Consider the following 25,109-nt stretch of genomic DNA (forward strand, 5'->3'; position numbering starts at 1 on the left):
CAAGTGTGATTCAGACCAAGTTTGTAATATTGAGATAAAAATTCTTTTTGATTTATTATAAAGCAGTCTTTTCTGTTGCAGAACCTGTGAATAACTTAATGGGGGGTTCCAAATTTTGAAATAACAATTGGATAGTCGACTGACTTCACTCAAAAACAAAAGTTTGCTTGTTTATTTTAGATGACAGATGCTTAACTTTCCAGTCACTATTCCTATTTTTACTAAAGTTTAAAAGAGTGAACATATCATGGGTTTGATTAAATGATATTCTGGAATAAGCCATAAACTATTTCCTTAGAGTTCAATTTTATTTAATTTTTTACAGTTAACAATAAATTATAGAAGCAGTCAACTACCCTCTTGTAGTCCGGCAACCGATCAGAATCCACTTTTCACTTCAAGCCTGTCACATTCGTCACCGTAACGCCCACGTGCTTTTAAATTAATACTAACATTAAATTTATTTTGATATGCACTTATGTATAATTTTTTTTTACAATGAAATTTGTGCTGTACACAATTTAGAGACGAGATGGTAACGCGCGAACTTTTAGTTTATAGATATATGTATTAGTAAAGACGGTTTACCGGTTCGCACTTTGTACTTTAATCAGAACGATAATTTTGAAAGGAACAAGACACCGTTCGCGCGCCCGTCCCGTGCGGAGGCTATTTACAATGACACTAAGGGAGGTCACCCATGGCGACTTTTAGTAGCGATACTACCGCTGGTCGTATACCTTCGACCACGTAACAATGATTTTTCATCGTTACTGTCGCGATCCAACATTCGTGCGATGTAGTGAATACCTCTGAACGCCTGTAGACGCTACAGATGCAAGATGGAATCGGATGTTGGTCGCGTTGTCTTTGTCAATCAATCAATACAGTCGTGCGTTTGCATCGATGCAGAATCGATACTATGCGATTGTATCACTATTTATCGCGCGTTGCAACTCCAACTAACGTTTAAAAGTAGCAATGCAGACGCGTGTTAACGAAACGCGTTACTGAATCGCTGCAAAAAGTCGTTGTGAGCGACCTCCCTAAGCAAACCGAATGAAGCTTAAATAATGTGACAAATCAAAGTTATCAACTAAATATTTGGCAAACAACGGTTTATAGGACATGTAGCAGCGGTGGGATACAGCTTCGCTAATATTTGCACACCAAGCAGACCGGTAGATTTCATATCCGACCAGAAAGCTAACCACAATTTTACGGAAATGTGTGAGCATTTTATATAAAGAGTGCATAACAATTTTATTGTAATCTACACACTTCTGGGTTTCTATGCTCAATGCTCATCCTTGTTGCCTGTCCACGCGTGTAATCTATGTTTTTTACATATTTTCGCAAATCAAATGATAAATCGAGACGGATATAAAATCTAAATCGGTTACCCAGACCTTCAAGCTTTTTAAGTGCGAGCGAGATGCACACATGAGTTTGCACTGTCTGCCACGGCCATACTGTTAAGAAGTTAAGCATGGAATTACCGATGCCAAATATTACTCATCTTGACGATGTTTTTTCTACAGCGTATGATTAAAAGCGTGATAAAAATCATAATGGGTTGCACTTGCATTTGTTGTATAATACACATACACATAGTGTTGTTTTCTCGCTCCCAATAAAAAGGCGACAAGTCTTAAAAAATGAAAATACAATAAAAACTATGCTGTGCTAAATAAACCACCGCAATATTTGAAATAAACCCTTTATGAAACAAATTGTTTATATGTTGTTTAAAATAGCAGTATCCCACTCAAGTTGCAAGAATACACGATAAAAATATAAAACACAAACCGTACCCACCCGCTACTAGCGTTAACCAGGACATTAGAGCTAGCTTTACAATAATATCGAAGGCCGCTAAGATATCACCATTCATTACACCGTAATATGTACAGTCGGGCCGGAAGCGCCGGCGATTTGAGCGAGACTATGTACACTGCGGCCGCGAAACCACCAACCCCCACTACGAACCCACATTCACTACAGGACGCGCCACGAAATTCAGACCTGCTTGGCACGAGATTATGCATCTCATCAACGTTGATAGAATTCTAGCGCCGAAACACTCAAACAGAATGGACCTTAACGCCGTTTTATAGCTCGTTCGTTTACAACCGGCGCTCCAAGCGGAACCACTGTGAAATTAAATTCCGTAGCACTGATGTTCTACTATAAATCTAGGACTTTTAAGGTCTATTTTACACTAATGTTATTGTGATTTGACTCTCCAATTCCATCGACATTGGTTAGACGTAAAATCTCATACTGCAGACTGCACTAGTCGATTTAAGGCCTAAATGTTTTAAGAGTGACTTAAGTCTGAACAAAGTCAAAGTACGTTCTTATAGATCTCGGACTAAGAAACAACCCGGGCACGAAGTTAATGCCCTAATTTTCGTGGCGCTTACTGTACCATTGTACCAGTCTATGCAAGTGTAATAAGTATGTAATTGACGCTTCACTTCAAGTTATAAAAAATATATCTTTTCAGTAATCTCTCTGGGTGCATGCCATGAATCTATATATACAGATAGAGCACTCCTGATACTTGAAGCAAATATCTACTTATCTCTAACCCTTCGCGCACTTCGACTACTGAGCGAGAAATCGGACACCACTGGGATCCGACCTCTCGCTCTGATTTGTAAGTTGAAGTGGGATAGCGATAAGTAGGTATTTCCTTCAAGTAGATTATTGGAAGTAAAAGCTCCACTTCTACTAGCGTCTTCGTTTATTTTTGTATAACACATCACTTAATATCGGATGTAAGAACTGCCCCAATTTTTGCGGAAAGTACGTTGTCGCTATATTTTGTTGCACTCTTGTAGCGTGAAACTAAATTTGGTGTCTAGACGCGTTTTCGTTTGTCCAACTTATTTAAGTTACACACTTGCAATTTTTTACAGACTTGATCGAAACCATGATTTGATTTTGTGCCCGCGGTAAAAGATGTGGGGAATCAGCCTCAAGGATGACCTCGCGAGATCTATAGCCTAAACACACGTACTGAAAAATGATAATGATGTTTACACATTATTTCCAATATTCATCTGTTATAGCCTCACGTTAAAAACGCATCCTGGCCTGCAATGGTATAAATGTGAGGTACGAAAGAGACTGTGTTAAATATATGTCCTGTAACATGTTTTCTATCTCGGTCGACTTAAAACTAAAATTCAAGATTTTTTTAAACCATTGTAACTAATAATAATAAAATATTTATTTAATCAATATTTATCTGTGACTGACCAGTGATAACACATGCTTTGCTCAAAAAATATCAGAAGAATCAATTTTATTACATTTTATTATAAAACTTGCGTAACTTACTCTATTCCCAAAGTATCAGTTTTCTAAAAATAGCACCCTCCAAACATACTTATTAAAATCACATAGACGGTTGATTTAGACATAATACAACCGAAAAACAAAGTACTCATATGATTGTCCTAATATCAAGAAGAAAATAAAATTGCATTTAAATAAATTAAAAAAGTCTCTATTGCAGATTCGATGTTATATATTGCATGTATACGCCATAAAAAACATCACGGCCGAACTAAAATCATGTACAAGGTACAAGTTTAACGGCCGTATTCACAATCATTACTGAGGTCTCACAGTGTAGGTTCCACCAATCAGACGACTGTCACGTCAATTTACAATGATCTGATTGGTGCAACTTTATACTATGCGTTCGAAAGCACTGTGAGACCTCATAGTAATGATTGTGAATACGGCTATAAGCGTACTCTTCCTCGCGAGTCTTTGTGCAACGTTCCCACGGGTACTGTGACGCCGATTGTGCTATCGTCTATCAATTTAGCACACATTAAATCGCAGCTATGATTTTGGGCTCGGAATAAAAGACTAAATTTGAGCCAGTGTACAAAGTATGTTTACTAACAAGGTTGCCTAGCAACCTTTATGCCAAGCATGATAGGTATCCTTGCAGGCCGAAATGTAATGCAATATATAAGGCCGCGGATGCACCAGTGAGATGTACTCACGTAAGTACCTTACATGATTAACTTACGACAAATTTACTAATGTATAAACAATCGTATAAGTAATTTATATAAATAAATTTGTTGTCAAATAATTACGTAAGCCACTTACGTGTGTAAAACTTACAGGTGTTATTGCTACCTTGAGCAAGATTGAGTCAAAAATTAGTTTTCAATAAAATGGTTTTTCGTTTTTATTACATTTCCTCCTGCAAGGGTATTTATTGTGCCTGCCATAGATTGTTAGGCAACTTTGTCAGTGAAACATTCTTTATCCAATTTGGCTCAAATATAGTATAGTTCCACTCCGGTTTCAGTTCCACCGCCAAAATCGGTCATGAAACTGATATGAGAACGGAAATGGCCTGGAGTACCCCGAGCGCTATGGCTAGACATCTAGCCGACATACTTCGTACACTGTACAATACGGGCACCATATAAAACGTCACGTCACCATGACACTCCCACAGTCACTAGAACTCGAAGTCGAACAGTTCCGACAGGCCCTCGTCGTGGTCGAGACAGAAGCCGTAGTCGGTGGCCGACATGGGCGGCTCCAGCGCCAGGAACGGCTCCAGCTCCAGCGGCTCTGGAATGTGACGCACGAAAATTAGCTGAGTTACCTCATACCTATGGCTGGTTTTCTTCTCACGCTGATCGACGATACTGGTACTGATTCTGACGTCAGAATCCAATGGACCGAAGGCCTAACAAATCTTTTTTTTTCTATCTCTCTTCTATCTGCGATCAAGGACTGATCTGATTAGTTATAGTATCGACTAATTTGTGAGTAACTCATGTCAAACTCATTATTTTGAATAATTTTTTAAACTGAACACTTCCAAGTATAGATTTTTATTTTATGTGATCCTGTGAAGATGATACTGCCATTGGCGGAATTAGGAGGAAACCAAATTAAATTTGAATTTCGCGGGCAGACCCGTGTCATCTTAAGTAGGTATTTGTTTCAAAATAGGTATTGCAAGTAAAACCTCCACTCCACTCTCTTCGTGGGTCTATCTGGTATTGTTATCTATCTATCGCCCAACGACGTATTTCATGATCGTAATGTATGGCGTATCAAATTGCATTCTAACTTCATACCATAATTAATCATAAATGAAGTTAGCATTATTTATTTTTATGACAGAAATTTTAAAGAAAAAACAAAGTACAAGAAGTGTGTTAGGTACGTTAAATATCCAGTATTAAATTATTTACATTAATGTGTAATAAAATAAAAATATATGTAAAAATAACTTTACAAAAGGCGCAATCCCAATCAAATTATTATTTTAACACAAGTTACATAATATACATACTCGAATACAAAGTAAACTCTACAAGAATCCTGTGAAATGCACAAGATTCATGAGTCACAAAACATACTGTTTATAGCATAACACCTAAGACATATTAAAAGTAGTCAAACAAACAGAAACAGTTTATATATAGACATAATAAATAAAGTCCTTATTAATACAACAAATACCGGAAACACACTTGTACTATACGATTCAAACTTATTGGCGACTGAGAAGTTATCATAATATCATAAGTCGCATCTTAATAACAAGCACCCCTAGATCAAAACTGTTTCATTTCAAAAACCTCATTCTCTGATCTCTGACTTGTTCATTGATACAGGAAGAGAACTATATGCTTTGTATTATATTTTAAACAAGATAACCATTTTTTAATTTTTATAGCTTCTGTAGATTATTATCAAAACTTAACTTTCCTTAGTGAAAATGATGTTTTTTGAGTTGAAACAGTATTGATATAGGAGTACAATTTTCGTAATGCAACATCTGTATATATATCCGCTTCCACAGCTTACGTCTCAACTGCCAAAAAGATTGAATCGCACTGTAACACGCCACCCAGTCCTCACCCCACTGTATATTGAGTGTAAATCAAATCATAGTATTTTCTCTCTAACCAGAAACACAAAAAACACCTAACGCTACGTGGTTGATGTGCTTGCAGTGTTTTCTGTGAAGCGTGTTATAGTTGCAATTCACGAGAGCGCGTGTTTTTTCGTATTTGTAAAAGTGTAAATGTGTGCGTATACAGGCACGCACACTTACGCAATGCGCATGTACATGACATAACCACAAATAAGATTAAAGCGCGCTCGTGAATTACAAGAACTATACAAGTGTGCCCCAGTCCAAATTATAGATATTATTGGTACACATGCGGTCAGGTAAAAACGGATGTCGTCCAGCGACAAAACAAAAGTGGAGAGACAAAGCTGCGCATGAGTAATGCACTTTCCCACAGCAGACTGACGAACCAATAACGCGGCAGCCCAGATAACTTTATCTCGTACCATCAAATGTTTAATTCGTCCAAGCATCAAATTCATCCTAATCCATAGTATTTAGTGCATGTCTGTCTATCTACTAGATTTTCACAGCCTATCGGTTTAACAGATTTTGAGATAAACAGATACTTAGCTTGCATTCCGGGATAGGGCATGACGAAACTATCGCGGACGAAATCGCGGGCATCACCTGGTAGATTGAAAAATCACCCATTGCACAGGTTCAACGTTAGATTTCTTTTTACCTGACGCATGTGTAAGTTTACACAAAAGTTAATGGGACACAATATTGCATATCAAAGCGTTAAGACAAAAGCGTCAAGCCGTAACCGTCGAAGGCACTCGGTGCAGGACAAGTTAGACAATGAGAGGGGGGTGTTACGATGATGTAGTAGATTAGTAGATGGTTGCAGTTAGTGGGCAGCCCTGAGCTGAATCCCATGGTGCTACACGCGGCACTGGAGCCCCACGGGATGTAGCTCGGGGCCGCCCCGCCGACTCCCGCTCCCGCACACCTACACCTGCTTATGTACAATACACAGACAACCCTATCAGACATCTTTATGTACACATGATTAGATAGACCCAGGGGTGTATTTAACGTAGGGGCAATAGGAGCCAGGACCCGTGAGAGGCAGGCTCCGAGAGGAGGCTCAAACCACTCCTTGCGGTGCTCACTCAGCTTCGGGAGTCTTTCATCATTATAATCCGTACGAAATGAGAACTCACTCGCCATTTTAACTCTATACGTCAACTGTCATGTTACACACGGCTCTGCAATTGATCATTGAACAACCTACACGGACCGCTGGCGCTGAATCGGTCGACTGTAGTTGAATTATCAACTGTTAGAAAACTTGAAAAAAAAGGGATGTTGCCATGTCAAAAGCAAATTATCTTAAATTACCTATCGATTAAATTAAAAAAGCATGTCCAATGTTTATGACGTCACGTTCCACTATTTCATAGAAAATCTCAAACTAATTGCACGTTTCGATAAAGAGTTGTTGATTTGATTAGTTGGCAATATACTCAACTACGGTCAACCGCTCACGCTCGGATCGTGGTTCGTTATGACAGCTTCAAGCATGTGTGACCACACTTAAGTTCTTATTTCGGAAAAACGATTCAAATATTTTATTTTCTACTTTCTAGTAACATAAAATAATAAAACCGCGCGAAGATTTCCGTACCATCGTACAAGAAATAACACTTTTTTTATTTGCATGGCATGGAGGGGATTTTGAAGTTTTTATTATTGGTTACATTAAAATTTCAACTCTCTATCTATTATGGTTCATAGATACATCCCGCTGACAAACAGTCTGACAAACAAAAGGACGCACGGACGGACAGCGGACGCTTATTAACCAACCCCCTTTGGCACTCTTCAGGTAAGGAACACTAAAAATTAGTTACAAAATTAGTAACTTATACATTATTACATACACACCTTAAAATAGCTTAACAAGTTAGTAAAAAGCGAAATGAGAATGAGTATGTACAAGTGAGCACCACAAGGAAACAAAAGCATGCGACAGGGATTATGCCAGTTATCAAATGTGAGGGGTAGGTGAATCTCTAAAACATCTTTTTAAATGTCGATTTGAAACCCGACGTAAAACTAGTCTCATGACTTTTACATCGAGTTTCAACAGTTAATCTATCTGTAATCTTACGATTAATTACTTAGCAATGTCGTTATTTGTCAAAAAAACAACGTTGCTAAGTTACTTATTTGCCGCGGGATAAAGACATGATCCTTGAATGTTTTCAAAGTAAACAAATGATAACTGAAGTTGGCTTAAATCTGTCAATTTATATGGACAAGCAAATATGAAAGTTCACACTTTGACAGCCAATAAGTTTTCAGACATATGTAGTTATGTGTTGGAGATACACCACACATATTCGACGCAGTAACAAAATGTTATAATAAAGGCTTAATGTCCCAAATCCAAATGGTTGGTGATGTGATCTTCAGAAGTGATTCGCAGCGCGTAGCTAGAACTCTGACTGTGATGTGAAGGCAACACATATCACAGTCTAGAGTACTAGCCACAAGGGGCGAAGGTTCCCGTTCTTCAATGCAAGGCGCTAACACCCAATACCTGTAAGCTTAGTTGACTATGCTAAAAGCTAGATGAAATGTTTGCATGAAATTTCCCTCAACTAAGTGCTAATAAAAAAAATTAATATACCTGTCGTACTAAACCCTGATAAATACGATAAGTTGTTAATCACAATAAGAAGTAAATGTGAATGATAAAAAAAATTCAATACGATTTCGAACAGCAGCATTGTCGAATCATCCCTTCTAGAGCAACTTTTGTGCTTAGTGGAAGATGAATGTGTCTATTCCTCTTATTTCCTCTAAAAAATAATAAGAATACAAGGGATATTTCTCGACCTCGGCAGCCTTAAGTTGCATATAGAAATTAGAACCCAGGTTTATTTACAATGATGGCGGCTAAAGCCGTCGGCATGGACTGCTTCCCGCAGTCTGGAAGTGCAGCATAGTAACTGAAAACCAGCGGCCCTTTATGTAAAGCCGCCGGCTTTATCGCACTTAAAGAGGTTTTATTATAAAAGAGGGCCTTTGGTTTGTACGCCATGAGAAAAATATACTTTTTGAAGCGAAACTTCTTTACAGACGATTTGGATAGGGACTATACAGTAAGAAAAAATCCTACTGTTAACTTCCCTGAGACACGAGATAGCACTTCTTATCTTATTGACCAGACTGGACACAGATAATAAAATGTACGGACGAAAGCTTGGTAGAAGCTTCACTTCTGTCGAGCTTCCCGACTCCTCTAAATGAGAATTTTCTCATTTAGAGGAGTGTTTATAGTAACAAATGTGCACCCACCTGACTCCTGGTCCTCGGTCTGCAACTGGAAGCGGCCGCCGCCCATAATGGGCGCGAAGTCGTCGCTGTCCGCGATCAGCGCGTTGCGCAGCCGGCCCCGCGCGCTGCCGCCTGTAAACATTATGATTACTGTTTCAGAGATAGTTTCAATTTCTCCGGAAGATTACTCTGCTGAGGCGTGACACAAGTAGGCAATGCTTGTTAGGTACAGAGTGACCGACAACGTGGTAATTTTATACTGAACTGACGAGTTAGTTAAAAAGTTTGTTTCTGTTGCGTACATATGAAGTGAAACTTTTCACGGGCGTGAGCGGCGCGAGGCGTGACGGCCAGCCGCAGCGTGGGGTCCGTGACGCACGGCCAGGCTGCTGTATGCGAGGGTACTTACTGTCGGGCGTGGACGGGAGTGAGGAAGCAGCGGGCGAGGAGGCAGGCGCGACACTGGCGGCGGGCGAGGAGGCGGGCGCGACGCCGGCGGTAACGCGCACGGGCGTGATCGGCGCGGGGCGCGGCGGCATGGCGGCCAGCGGCAGCGTGGGGTCCGTGACGCACGGCGTGCGCACCACCAGACTGCGCGCCCACTGCGCGGACGTCGACGGCTCCTCGCAATCCGGCTCGCGCTTTATAGGTGTCCTACAATATAAATGGCAATAGTTGAATTCAAGCAAAGGTGTAAAAAGCCAGTGAGGCTACAATGAGGTTTAAAAGCACCAGAAAAGGTCATACGTGTACTACCAACACGCAGCTTGGGTAAGTTACGCTCAAAGTGACGCTCGAATGGAAGGGTTTCGCTCGAAGGGAAGGTGCGCGATGTTGCGCGTACACGAGCGGCTAATCCCAGCTGCGAGTCTGTGCAAACTGGGAAACCAGTAATGCGCGTTTCATTAACAGGATGGAACATAAAATCTAAAATTCTAATGAGCTCTTTTACCTGACCGGGTACTTTTAGATGCACATTTCATTAGGCTCTTCGATCTTTAAGATACCATCGAATTGCTATTTTACTGTACATTCTCAAGGCATACTTATGTGAAGTGAACATACGTGGATGGACGAAATGGACGCTCAGTGAAACCAACGTCTAATGTGCACTTGCTCCTTAACATTACGTTTATCATAATTCAATATAAAAAATAATTACAAAAAGGTAGCGGAGATGGAGCTGGAAGGCATGGACTGCAGCTGCGCTATGAGCGGCGCCAGTAACGCCTTGTTGTCTTCCAGCAGGGGATCTGACGGCAGCAAGCCTGACGCTGGAACAAGGTGCAGCACTTACAACAGTGTTAACCAATATAGTCTTCTAGAACTTAAAAGCACTTATATTGTCAGTGTAACCTCTCTTTCACGCCTCTATTGTCGGATTCCCACATCCAATCTATCTGTAATCTGTTGCTAAGTTAGCTAGCAATGTTATTTGTGAAAAAATGTATGGTATTTTTTGAAAAATAACAATATAGCCAGGTAACTATCAGGACTATTTGCGCGAGATTCACTAAATGCAAGATAAGTTATGGCAGTTCAAAGACAAGTTTCTTTACAGATTCTTACTACAGACAATAATAAATTAAACAATTTTATATTTAAATTAGATTGTTACTTACAGGGTGGAGGAGTTGGCGGCCTTTCTTTAGGACAGAGGTAGACTTCGATTTCACCAGACTTAGATTTAAGATGTATCATGTACCCTTTCTCATCTGGGTGGGGTACCTGTAACAAATATCAATGATTAGAGAATGCCTGGGACTTTGTCTGCGTGGATTTAGGTTATACAAAATCGAAGCGTTAGTGGGCATGTAGCGCATATTTGTGAGACTGCGTATCCGTAAACGCAGCAAATGCAGCGTGGGTACACTCCTGGACTAACTACTTTACAAAGCAAAAGGGAAGACGGCGAACGACCGTGTTGTGGAGCGCTCTTCGAAAGGTCTATTGGCCAGTAGTGGACACAGGCAGACTGATGAATGGATCAATCTAACTCGGCATTGGTAATGTACGCCCAAAAATTGTGTTCGAGCGACAATTCATGCTACAAGATGCGACAATTTCGGTTCGCGATATCTCGCTAACTGCGCGCTATGTGTTCACACTATACCTAGGTACTTTACTTCCATTGTTACAAAAATAATAATAAACACACTGAGCCTGATGTCTGGAGGTACCTTGACAGGTATGATTCCTGATTACGTGAAGCAGTGCTCGGCCGTCAGTTGCGCCGGCGCGTGCTCTGCGACACTTTCACGAACCGCGCGCTTTAAATCCACACTTTACCTACCTAACTTCCGTCGCTGCTACAAGCAAGGTTGAGTACTCAAGGATAATAAATACTTACACTGAGCCTGGTATCTGGAGGTGCCTTGATAGGTATGACAGTCTGATTCCTGAAGTCCTTGATCGACCGCAGGTCTGCGTACGTGATGTAGGCCCGCGACCTGTGCTCGGCCGTCAGCCGCGACAGCGCGTGCTCCGCGACAGTGACGGCGCGCGACACTTTCGCTTCCCGCGCGTTCAGAGCGCGAACTTCGCGCCGTAACCTCCGCATCCGATTGTCTTCGTTTACTCCGCCCGCGCCCAGCCCTAAGTAATTTTAAATCCTAATTAGGAGGTTCCTTATTCCGATTAAAGATAGCTCAATCCACGAAGACGCGCCCCCTAATCCTTGGTAACCTCTGTCTAATTCATCTTCGTGTGCACATACTCTACTTACATATCACTCTTGCACTGTAACCGACTGGTAGTAATTGGGACAAAGAGTAAGGAACGTCATCTTGGATCAAACTATTTGTACTAGTGTGCATTTTATTAAAGAAAAGCTCATTAGTTTAACTCATTTTCTTAGCGGATCTTAGCTCTGGTAGAAAAGGGTTCATGAGCTGAGCTATCATGATCCTTTTTCCATTAGAGCTAATATTAGCTAAGCTTTGAAAATGAAGCAGTCTCGTTGGTGAGCTCTCACACACTACGCATCTTTGAATATCCTTGGTGGAAAGACAGCATTTTATGATATAATGAGGTCTGAGATAATAACATACCTTTATAAATATTTAAAAAAATGTGTTTATCATCAACTCTACACTTTTTCAAAATTAGTTTTTTGTTTGATAAATAATAGTATGCACTAATAAAATTAATATTTGCTATTTATTAACAGCACTATTCTCTTTCAAAAATAACAAATATTTAAACGTGTAAAGTTACAGCCGATATATTTTAATCTGAAGATTTAAAAAACCGGCCGTGACTGGCTTCTGCTAATTTTTATTCCCTGAAGTTTCAAGCTTACCACATTTCCATTGTATATTATTTTTGGACCTCTTCTCTAATATTCCTATGCCCTCTAATACGTTTGTGATGTCGTAAATTCTTCGTTTCTGGACCGAGAGATGCTCCGCTGCTATGTTCAGATCTAAAACACCGTTGGGCGATGATTTGAGTAGAGCGACGAACTTTTTTGTAAGTAGACCTAATGATGTGTCAAACCTGAAACAATACAGATAATACAATAAAGCACGAATGGCCAACGCCAAAGGACCGCAGCCTTTCATGTATGCAACCATGATTTAAGACTATTTGACTTGCCTCACACCTATTGCATTCTCAAATGCTTCGTGTATCTGTTATAATCAAAGACCGAAGACACTCAATGAGCGAAAAAGTAGCTCACAACGGCTGCGTGATTCTCCGGATTATCACGCACGGCTGACGAGCACGGACAGCCACGCAGCGCGAACAAGGCTCGGACGACGTGTCTGCGCTATCACGGCCAATACTCTTTTCCCATGGGTGCGTCGCTGCGGGCTGGACCGCGGCCGTCCATAATATCACACACCGTAGAAAGCCTGTATAAGTACATCCACATCGCAAAATTCGTGCTAGGGCTCTCTCACGACGCGTTCATATTTTAATGTTATAAATGCGAAAGTTTTTCACGGTCCATACGTTTGACCGATTTTTGACAAAATTCGATATAGAGATAGCTCTTGCATCACGGGGACGGACATAGGCTACTTTTTTGCACGGAAAATCAAAGACTTCACACGGAATTTTTAAAAAATCTAAACGGAAGATGTCGCGGGCATCATCTAATAGGTTGTATTCTCATCCCAGACTTCACACGGGATATTTTAAAAATCCACACGGACGAAATCGCGGACATCATCAATTAATCAAATAATTTCCATAAAGATGTTGAAGTGTTGAACGTGCAAGTTTTAAGACGGCAAAAGTGACTTAGATTTCAATAAAATGTACTTTACCTGGAGCAAAAGTATTGTACCTGGAGCGTTCGGTGTACTTCTTCATGGAGCTGGACGGGCGGCTGTAGGGCACGAGCACCTTGGCGCGCTTCTGCTTGGGCGTCTTGAAGTCCGCCTTCAAGGGCACCACGTGCCCCTGGCTGCCTGAACTGCTCTCGCTCAGGTTCAGTCTTCGTTTCACCGCCTACATAATTAATTCATTTTGAACTTTGAGAAATGTCGTTCTTCACAGCTTGAATATTGCTGGCCATACACGATCCTGGCGCGGATCCAGACCTCAAAAAATGGTTGTAGGGGTACAGCCACCCGAAAATCGGCCAAATGTGAGTCAACTCGCTCATGATCGGCATAGTGCATTCCTACGAAGGAGATATTTACAAAATATATGACGACCAAGATTTTGTACAGACAATTTAAAAAAAAAAACTTTTATTCATGCCCTTTTTACTTCCTTCCGAAGGGTTCCGTACCATCGTATAAGAAATAACATTTTTTTAATTTGCATGGCGGCCATTTTGAAATTTTTGTTATTTGTTGTTGTAGCGGTAATAGAAACTCCTACACATTCTGTGAAAATCTTAACTCTCTACCTATTATTTTATATTTATAAAATACATCCCGCTGACTGACGGACAGACGGACAGTGGAGGCTTAGTAACAGCCCCCGCCGTTAGCATCCTTCGGGTATGGAGCCCTAAAAACCATTATATTTAAATAATAATAGATTTACCTACCAAACGAATTGATGAACGCTATAAGACATGATTGAGAAAAAAAAAACACGCTTTTATTCACTAATTCGGAATGTCATTACACTTCGTCAAGACGTAACAGCATTTGTTCTATCCATTATGCCCACAACAAAACGTGATAAACCTCACGACTCACTCTTAGAACAGAGTACGTCATCGTTAATCCAACTATCCCTGATTACACTTTACTAACACCAATTGGTTTTTATTGCTTAACTTAAGCAATGAGTAAAACAAAGAATTCTGCAAACTTATTTAACACAAACTGTAACTGGAAAAAACATAACTATACATAACCAGCCCAAAAACCGCGTCGCACGTTTTGCAAAATTAATTGAAAGCTCAGACAGATAGATGCAAGAGGCATATTCAATAGGCCGATGCAACTAATTCAACGCGAAGCAGTGCGGGCAAAGCCCCCTTCGAGGAAGTGTGTGGGGAGGGTACGTACCCATACCTACACAATACGCGACATAAATTAGAACCCGACACAAAAGGCACCGGGCTCTCGGAAGGGAATCTACCAAAAGAATGCCAATTTCTTATCTCAAAATTTATATTATTATTATTAATAGTGATCCGGCAAATCTATTGTTAGTTTATCTAAGTTATGCTCTCGCGCTGGTTCGTCGAGAAATCAGAGCAGATGTGCCTCTAAGTTTGACTTGTTAGATAAAACACCATTCGACACCCCTGCATTAAAATTTCGCTAAGGGTTATTTACATAATCAATTTATCCTTTCCCATTATTCTAATAGGGATATACTCGTGGTCTATAAAATGAAGTCTTAAGGATATATACCGGTTTGAAGGAGAGATAGATTACAAAAGGCTTTCTGAACAATCAGTTGAAATAACAGGAGCGTGCAACAGTTAAATAACCGATTCATTTATTCATTGTACCTTTGCACCAATGTACTAGTTATGTATAAATGTGAAAAGAGTTCGTCCAAACATTCGAAGGGCGTTGTGTCGTTAGACGATAAGGACAATGACAGTTGCGTTACGCAATGGAGGAGCGCAGGAAGTGAGTACCTGCCACGTGACCCCATGGTGGCTGCGGCCACATGGCGCACGAACGCGGGTGATCGGCCACTCGCGGCATCACTTACTAATAACACAATGCTAACATGTGCGGACACTTGCTAGCTATTTTTAGGCGCCCACACAAAAAAGGAAGTTTAAGGTTAGGCCTCCAGCTGATTTTTCTAAAAAGCTCATCTTTAATATTCAGTTTCCTTCGCAATCGACATTCATTCTGACAAATCGAGATAGTCTTCATCTACCGAAGCCAGAGAGGAATTTTCTCTAATGTCACCAATCAAGGACTGACTGACTGACTGTGAAAACTTCTCAAAAAGATTTATAAAATCTACCTACATGCGCCAAGTCTTCGTCATCGTTCGACAAATGGAACCAAACTTGAAACGAGAAACTTGAAGCCTGGGAGGAATTTTCTCCAATATGCCACCAATCAAGAACTAAGTACTAATTGACTATGGGAACTTCTCAAAATCATTTCCAAAATTCACCTGCGTCCGCCAAGTCTTCGTCAACTTTCGATAAATGGAACCAAACTTGAAACGATTTAAACGATAAATCAGCCAGAGAGAAACTTTCTCCAAGCAATATGCCACCAATCAAGAACTAAGTACTAACTGACTGCAGAAACTCCTCAAAATCATTTCTAAAATTCACCTGCATTCGCCAACTCTTCCTCATTGTTCGACAAATGGAAACAAACTTGAATCGATAAATAGTAGTTCGAACCCATAAAGTTTACCAAAAGAATCGGGAAGTCATGAACTTCAAACAGAAGTCTATAAAAACCCTCTTAGCAATCGTATCATCGGATATTTTAAAAGTCACTTTAGCCAAGTCGAAGTCAAAAACAGTCCTTGGTCGCCACTTTACAAATAAACCAGGAGGTGTAATCAAAATTAAGAATATGACATAACAGGAAGCAAATAATTAAAACTTCCTTCATGCTTCACACTTAAATTGAAAAGTTCATGATAATATGGGAAAGTAGAAATCACATAGCGTTCTTTCTTATTTTAGCTCTACATTTATAATAAAAGCAGCAAGTTAAGCCTTACCTTAGCAAATAACCTGTTTGTCTATAATGTGAGACATTATAAAAACCCCAGTACCTAGGTCTAACTATAGAAACCATAAAACTGTTTTGTCTTTGATCCCATTAGTACATCGAATTTTCTTTTTTGTGAAGCTAACCACCTCAACAAAGTGTGAACTAAAAATCTTTATCTTATCTATTGATTTATTTATTCCAATTTAACAGGGGTCCCCTACGCCGTAAGCAGCTACAGTGTGTCTGTCTATTGCAATCACCTCGGATTGGCCGACACTCTCTCCCTATTGGCTGAAATGTATTGTTGCAGAAATAAATACATCAATACAATAATACACCAATTCAGATTATAGTTATGATGATTGATGCAACTTTTCCGGAAGTAAGTATAAGGGTTTGACACACTGCTAGAAGAAAATCTCTCTTCCTTTTCTTGCCACTTATCCATATTTCGAAACAAGAGAGAAATTATTGTACCTATATGGTACCTATACACAATAAACGCTCATAAACAAAACAAGTGCATAACAGCTATATTATGTTCAGATAATAATATGATAAATGGTAACAATCAACGCAAGCATCTATCCTCTCTTCAGGCAGCACATAACATGCCCTAAAAGAGTACCAAATAAGTTAAATCTAAGCTCAAAAAAGACCACCACCTCCAGAAAAAGCTCAGACCACCACCACCAGTGGGGTGTTGGGATTTGTGTGGTGCTGCGTGGTGGTGGTGCATGTGGCTTGCTTAGTGGCTGGCTTTTCGTGCATGTTTATCAGTGGGAGGGCGGGCGGTGCAAGTTGCATGCTGCATGTTGCAACATACAGATTTATTTGGTTTGGCGGATTATAGCCTATTAAGCTTTTGGTTCCTTGTATATCATGGACTTCCGCAAAATAACGCCTGCTTCTACATATACTACAGAACATAAGGTTATTACCGAGATTATAGGGGAACAAAACAGAATTATTTATCTAGAAGCCAGTAACCATAGCAACTTCCTAATATCCATTAACTATAACTTCCTGGTTACGTAATATAATTACTTACCGATTCTATCAAATGTGTACATGGAATGGCAACTTAACACTTTAACCATGTTTCCGAAGGTTTTCAAAATACATATAGGATTAAGCCCAAAACTCGCTGGTTGCGTCGAAGGCCAGGCCGGGACAATTAGCAACCCATGTATCTGCTATGGAATATTAGAACACCAGGGAGCAGTGGTGTATACAGTGTTCGACGCGGGTAGGCATCAGTTACGAAGATACCTATTACTGGCAAATTATGATGAAAAATAAACATTGAGACATTTCAAGTCGGGAAAGCAATGCTTGTCTGCCTCTATGACCTGCACGCCACCGCCAGGGAGGTATTCTGTATGACATCTTTCACACAAAATATAAGTTTACAAAACTTACCAGCGCCCGCCGCCCGCGCCATCTCGGCTGCTGTGGGCCTAGTGTAGTGATGCAATACATTTTGAATATTATAAACCCAAATGAATGTTTGTTACCTCTTTGCGTCTCAACTTCTTACGCAATTTCAGCAAAAGGCCGTAAGCAATCTTAAAAAGGTATGAAAGATAATCGATTCTTATAGAATTTTTCTAAACCTAAACGCACGCGGACGAAACCGCGCGCAAAGCCTAGTCTTGTAATAAAATTGAAATGTACACAATAACAGCATTAATATCAAATCAAAATAATGATACAATCCTAAGTGCCATATAAAATTATTATAATCTGTACTCTGATAAAAGAAATTAGAAACTCAATTTAAATTGCAAATGTGAAACAGTGCATACAGAACAATGTCCTGGTTGACTAAATACAAAATATGATGTTGAATACAAGGTACCTACAGTGAGGATCAAAGGTTCTAATTCTAAGCCTTGTGCTTTGTTTTGAGTAGCACACGCCCACAAAGCTCAAAATCTATCACATTGTGGCTAATTCTGTTGTACACAATATCTAAACTAAAATGACAGTTCAAAATGAATTGCTATCCCTTTCATTATGCTCCATGCGGAAAAGGATAGTGCTAGATTTAGACCTATCAATTTTAAAGATTATGCAGTGCAACTGAATTAACCACCTTCATTAAACTTAACTCGCCTGCTCCTTTGCTTGCCATTTTTTATTAAAAAAATATATAGCCAAGTGCGATTCAAACTCGCGCACCGAGGGTTCCGTACTCAGGTATTTTTTCCGACATTTTGCAAGTTAAATCAAAAACTATTATGCTTCAAATGATGCAGACGGGACAGACTAACAGACAGACAGACAGACAGACAGACAGAAGACAGACAGACAACAAAGTGATCCTATAAGGGTGCCGTTTTTCCTTTTGAGAGATACGGAACCCTAAAAACTATAATAGGAGGTTGAACAGAAAACATAATCCTTAAACTGACAATTTAGTTTAGTGTGAAGATTGTGTACAACAGAATTAGCCACATTCTTTAAACTAAACTAAAATGACAGCTCTAAATGTATTCATGATGCTCCATGCAGGAAAGGACAGCACTAGATCTGACCTGATAAACCCAGACCTATCAATTTAGTTTAGAGATTGTATACTACAGAATTAGACACAGTTTCTCTGAATTGGTTCAAGTCTGGTTTTGCCAAAAGACTTCTAACCTAGTTGGGTTCGATGACTTTACTAAGCTGTACTGATGAAGTTACTCAAAGATGATCACTGCAAATTCTATCCAGGTTTCATCTTAGACTGCATCATTACCTACTTACCAGCAGATGAGATCTCTGTCAATCTAACCCCCAGTTATTATTATTATTTATTACTGCGTCATTAACTGTACTTAGTTAATCCCTTCCCAAAATAGATTTATAACCTTAGAATTATAACCTAAGAGAAAACTAGGAAAGTAAAAGGATTCTTTTAACATCCTAGCTTCCTAACCTAGTAGAAATCATTCATTAACTTAGTAGAAACCAGTAAAGATAATAATATCAACTTGGTATTATTATTTAACATAACCAAAATTTTTTGTAGTAATTGCAATCAGCATAATATAATAGAGAAAATATTGTATGTGGAGAAAAAACCTTTTTTAATTTATAGTCTTGGCACAATCAGACCTGCTGGCAAGTGATGATACAGCCAGAGATGGAGTGTGCTTGCCTTAAAGATGCCTATTAACTCTTGACTCTTGAAGGTATCTATAATAAGGTGTAGGGGAAAACTGGTACTGGATCTCTACAATTCAAGTTTCAGGTTTAATTGCTGAACAACCCCGATCTCCCTCAAGTAGTATTTCTAGAAATTGGTCATTATAAAAAAATCTACATGTGAAACCTTTCATAAAGATTCTAGACCCAGAGTGGTATATGCACATTGATATATCAGTCCATCAGTTTTTCTTTTTATTTATTAGATTATTTATTAATCTTTGTAATTAATTACCTATATTAATTAAATTAGCATAGCAAACACAAAAGTACCATGAATTTTTAACAAGCAGATAAGAACAACTACTATTGAACTAAATATATCAATGACGAAACAATCTGAGGTACATTGCCCAATATTAAAGAATAATCTTAGTATTCACTACATTACATCTGCTATATCAAGTCATCTCCTCTTAGGAATGGATCATAGTCATAGGTTGCAAATATGAAATCCATGCATAAGTAATATACTTTTTTACAGGTTTTCAAACCATGTTATCACTGGGCTATAGTTGCTTTACATTTAGTTCAATAACCTTAGGCTATTTAAGGTCACTGACCCTATTGATTTAAAAAATATCATTCTGATGATAATGAGAAATGCTGTAAGTAGTTTTTTCAACTGAGCTAGTTTTGTTTGCAAACATATAGAAACATCAAATAAATTATCAAGTACTGAAGTTAATCATGAATTACTGTTAAAAAAAAGTTAGCTAAATAATATTTAACATGTTTGAATTGTTTATAGTTACTACATAATATGTTATGTTTAAAAAATAAGATACCTAAAGCAAATATTTCATAAAGATGGAAAAGATTCAGCGAACCAAATTTTGTTTATGAAAACTTTCAATCAAATCTCATGAAATTACTTACAAATCATAGAGAAATGAAATCTAATATTAGCTAAACTAATTAGGAACTGAGATACCTAGTCCTAGGAAGTTATAAACGCACATGCAGCCTAAGTTAATTTTGTCTGATGGAATAACCTCACTGACATGTGATCTACAGATACATAGATCAAAATATAACAAAAAGCAATGGTAGGCACTTTTTGTAGATCAGATCAGAAGTAAAACAGTAGTAGAAAACTAAACATTTGAAAGAACTTGATTATTGAAAGAGGCTTAACTCTTTTTTAAGATTTTCTTTGGTTCAAGTTTGTACAATGTACATCGGAATTTGTAGGAACCATAAGGTAAGAATGAGATTAAATATGAATTTTATTTAATTTCAATAAGTGTAGTATCTAAGTTATCTAGGCAACATAATTTGATGATATTTTGATTCTTATGAAATGGTATTTCAAATTCAAAAATAAAGTTCACGGCCATATTTTGTCATTCCATATTTCTATACCAAACCTGGTTTTATCAAATCTCATTTATTGATATATTAAATTCAGATTGAATACATAATGCTTTCACAGATGAAAATCAGTTAAATTGCCTGTCTTGTAGTCTAATGAAAAATAGCAAGGACTCTTCAAAAATGTTTAAAAAGTCCAAGGTAATAAGAACTCAACTAGTTTTCTATTGTTGTTATGTTTTACTATACATCTGTTATAATCAGCTGATTTGTTGGAACTTTTGATTTGATAGCTACTTACTGTAATAGAATAGTTAGTGGATATTAATTGAAACTTCTTTTAAGGCCAGGTATGGATTAAATTAAAGGAGTGTGAAATGATTGCTGTTGGAGCTTACCTCAGAAGTCTTCGGCGGTGCAGAGAGTGCCTCGCGCCGGATCTGGTGCTGCGGCGTGGCGCCATAGCCGTGGTCAAGCAGGTGGTAGCTGATGGGCTGGCTGGGGCTGTCGTCGAGGAGCGTAGTGTGCGACGGAGACGCTGTGACGCGTACCACCACCTCAGCTTCGCCCTCCGCCGGCCCTCGCTTCACCCCCCTCGGCATCGCTGTTATTCAATATATCAACAACATAATAACACAAATCAGCCGTGATAAAATTCTTTACTACGACAGACTATAATCATCTCAATTTAATTAGTGAAGAGGTTAGGGGCGCCGCGCGCGCGGAAATCACAAGTCAGAAGCCTCCGAAGCGGAGTGGGTCGATAGCTGTTGTAATGAGCTTTATGTAACCCTTGAGGTCCCTGGTAATACCTGCAGATGTCCAGTTATGCTTACGTCACTTTTTCAACGACATTTTCCCAAAAATATCGACGACCTAGCGGTAATTGCTAGGCTTGGCCGCCTCAAAAACTAAAGCGCAAATACCGAAGATTTTACCTAGTCAACCTATTATAAAATTATTATACTTACGAAAGGTGTAAGCGAACGATATCCAAATACAGAACCATAAAACGACATTTAATGTTTTCGACGCAAACGCTACATTATCGAGTACTCAAAATAAAATGTCCGCCGCTTTGTTGGTCTCGAGTGAACTCGTGGACATCGAGACGTTCGATAACTTTTAATTATACGACACTATCTACTAAACACATATTAAGTTAAACACTGAATTCTTCACTAATAATATAAAATAATAAATTTATCCTAGTCCACATTTTATATCAAGATAAAAATGCAGAGCAATGTAACGACGACAGGAAGCTTTTCAGAACATCTGGCTTGCAAGCAAGTAGCAACGTAGCAGTGGCGCGAACTACGCGCGCAGGCGCGAAGCCGCCGTACAAACCAAGCAACCCCTAGTGACGCCGTTCTCCAAATTCCTCCCCTCGTTTGAGAAGCCATAAAAAATATAACGAATTTTTGAATTTTCGTTCGGCGACCGGTTTTATGCAGAGAAACGCGGCGCACTGCGCTAGGCTATCCCATACCAAGAAGATATCACTGAAACGATTCAATATTTTGAAATGTTACCTTAAAATAAAGTAAGCTTTGATAATTTATTCTGGTACCAACATTGATTATATCCTCGTTTTGAATATAAATACGTATTTACCACTTATCTATTTGGGTATTAGTGATATTATTTTTCGTTATTGTGTTTAGATTGGTTACAGAAAGATCAATAAAGTATTTCATTCCAATACACATGGAAGCTTCTAAGTATATCTGGTATTTTCCATTTATGACTTAATTAGGGCTTCAAGTTTAAAATATTTTGATAAAATAAAGAAATGAAACTGATTGGTGATAAAGATAAATTGTATCTGCACCTATATATTTTACCTAGATACGTAAGTCGTTTTGGCAATCCCAATCTCGGCAACGCACCTATTTTGAAAAATGATGATCCACCTTGGATCCGCCTGATGAATTTAACACAAGCTGATTATTATTATTTAAACTTGACTATTTATACCTACATCTGGTCGATACCCATTGAATAAGAAATTAAAAGTAGGTACTTACCCATCCCACTCTGAAAAAAATAAAGCATAATAAAGAGGGTAGCTGTTTGGATTATCAGAACACAGAAGATTATAATTTGTAAAGAAAAAGGTTCCTAAATATAATAATTTTGTAACATAATTTTGGTCATGTAAATCTCTAAAAAAACAAGAAAAGTGTAGTTTAACAATGTAATAAAGTTTAAAAATTATTTTTATCGTCTATCGAGGCCCTGTCCTGCGAAACGAAGGAAACATTTTTTTATCATTGCATTTTTATTTTTTTACAAGCAAGAATTAAAATTATGACGGAAGTAGGTTTATGGAACATGAGTGACGGAACGGAAGTGACGGAGAGTTGCAGGAAATAATTCTTTATCATAGACACTAATCTATAATCTATGCGTCTATATGAATTTAAAATTAAAACAATTTTAATTTGTAGAATGGAAATGAACTTGTTAGTTAATGTGATTTTAGAGAAAACATCGTGTATTTTCTAATTAATTACAATCTTAGAATACAATTGTAGTGAACAATAATTATTCTGCCCTAACTTACACTAATTATTATCTGTGGAAAACGGAAAGCGCGTCATGAATTCTTCTCTTACCACATTCTTACCACCAAAACATTTAATTTTGTTATAAATTCTATTTCATGCCGAAAATGGAAAAAATCTTTATTACGATGTTACAACTAGAGGCTTTGGTAGGCGACGTGCTAACGTAACTAAATTAGCCAGGCCATCCTGGCTTATTGCTTGATGACGACTTGAGAGTTCACATTATGGCACATACCTACCTAATTTGGTAAACTGATATATCGATAGAAATAAATATGTAATTATATTTATTTAGGCTACCAAGTAGTTAAAAGAGTACTTTTTAACCCACTTACAAAAAGTAGGGGCATTCATGTTTTTCTTATGTTGTCTATGTACGTATGTGAACCTACCACAGAAATCTGTTGTACCTTCGGATTTCTCCGAGGTTTCAGTACCACCGATTTGCAAGTTTTTTTTACAACCCTGATGATGCATGGTACTGCACTCATAAACAGTAGGGATTTAGGAACTGTTGTTGGTAAATTAATTTTGTAGATATCAAATATTGACTTCATCATTGAACTCCAAGTCCCAACTCCTCAACGCTGTAAGGTAGGTGCACACATAAGCCGTGGGGAATCAGGAACTGTTGATAGTGAATTGATTGATATTCTAGGCTTATTATTGAACTGCAAGTTGCAAATCCTATGTAAATCCTGGTGGTGCAGGATACTGCACACCTAAACCGAGGTGGATTTAGGACCTGGTGATGCTAAATTGATGAGGATAAGGATTGAGGTGAGTGAGTGACTTCATTGAACTTAACTCCTAAATCATGCTGCACAATACTGCACAAAGCTATAGGGGCTGAGAAATCATCAGTCTGTGGACATCCTCCTCCTCATTAGCAACTTCCAGTCAGCCTCTTTTTATCATCGGTCCATCGTTATGAGTGTGCCCCTCACAAAGCTTGCTGATACGTGATTTCCACTTTATGACTTTTCGACTCCAACGGCCAACGCCTCTACGACAGGCTAGGCCTACCCACTGCCAGCTTACCATAGATATGTCAGCTTACTAATAGTGTGGGCTAAATCAGTGGCCTTGGTTCTCCTGTCGATATCCTCATTATCCATCCGTATCTCTCAGGGAAACTCCTAACACAGCCCTCTCCATAGCTCATTGAGCGATTTTGAGCTGAGAAATGCCGATTTGTGAATTTATTTTGTACCTACTATTAACGGTCATCTCGTAAACGGTATTTTCAAAATTTGTCTAAGAAAAGTCATTTAGGATTTTAAAATAGGAGGTACACCAAACTTCTTTAGGCTCTCAATTTTCATGTTAAGGATCACGAGGTACCCTGAAATTATTTACCAACAGGACAAGAATTTCTGTGTATAGCGGTAACAGATGTTTATGTTCAACTGTGTTCAACATTACAAAGACTACACATGACGTTGACGGATAGTAGTACTAGTTTTATTGGTAGGTACTAAAAAATCCTGTGATTAATGTACCTACTGAAAAATGGTACCTACTACTAATCTACTAAAAAATCTATCAAGTGCCGGACTCGCACACGAAAGGCTTTTTGACGGGCTCCCTGGCTCAGTGGTAAGCGCTGTGGCCTTATTAGTGGGAGGTCTTGGGTTCGATTCCCGGCAGGGGTTTGGAATTTTATAATTTCTAAATTTCTTGTCTTGTCTGGTGGGAGCCTTC

The 25,109-nt window shown here is 38.8% G+C and overlaps 1 protein-coding gene and 1 long non-coding RNA gene across 3 annotated transcripts; both read right to left on the reverse strand.

Moving 5' to 3' along the window:
* Nucleotides 1-62: 62 nt before the first annotated feature.
* Nucleotides 63-22,623, reverse strand: LOC123864647 (transcription factor E2F2). 2 transcript variants are annotated; one of them, XM_045905255.1, is made up of 11 exons: nucleotides 21,804-22,623; nucleotides 21,231-21,436; nucleotides 13,500-13,663; nucleotides 12,507-12,703; nucleotides 11,556-11,800; nucleotides 10,828-10,933; nucleotides 10,368-10,479; nucleotides 9,670-9,859; nucleotides 9,615-9,639; nucleotides 9,227-9,337; nucleotides 63-4,614 (listed from the first exon to the last, which is right to left on the reverse strand). In XM_045905255.1, the coding sequence occupies exons 2-11, from the start codon at nucleotides 21,432-21,434 to the stop codon at nucleotides 4,499-4,501; spliced, it is 1,470 nt and encodes a 489-aa protein (XP_045761211.1). In that variant the 5' UTR covers nucleotides 21,435-21,436; nucleotides 21,804-22,623; the 3' UTR covers nucleotides 63-4,498. The 2 variants fall into 2 exon arrangements, with proteins under 2 accessions (XP_045761211.1, XP_045761210.1); XM_045905254.1 differs by having other exon boundaries at nucleotides 9,615-9,859; nucleotides 21,804-22,622.
* LOC123864694 lies at nucleotides 18,302-18,775 on the reverse strand. The gene is made up of 2 exons (XR_006795828.1): nucleotides 18,737-18,775; nucleotides 18,302-18,379 (listed from the first exon to the last, which is right to left on the reverse strand). It is a non-coding gene; the product is annotated as an uncharacterized LOC123864694 (long non-coding RNA).
* Nucleotides 22,624-25,109: the final 2,486 nt, after the last annotated feature.

The sequence above is a fragment of the Maniola jurtina genome, chromosome 4 (genome assembly GCF_905333055.1).
Source record: "Maniola jurtina chromosome 4, ilManJurt1.1, whole genome shotgun sequence".
Classification (NCBI taxonomy): domain Eukaryota; kingdom Metazoa; phylum Arthropoda; class Insecta; order Lepidoptera; family Nymphalidae; genus Maniola; species Maniola jurtina.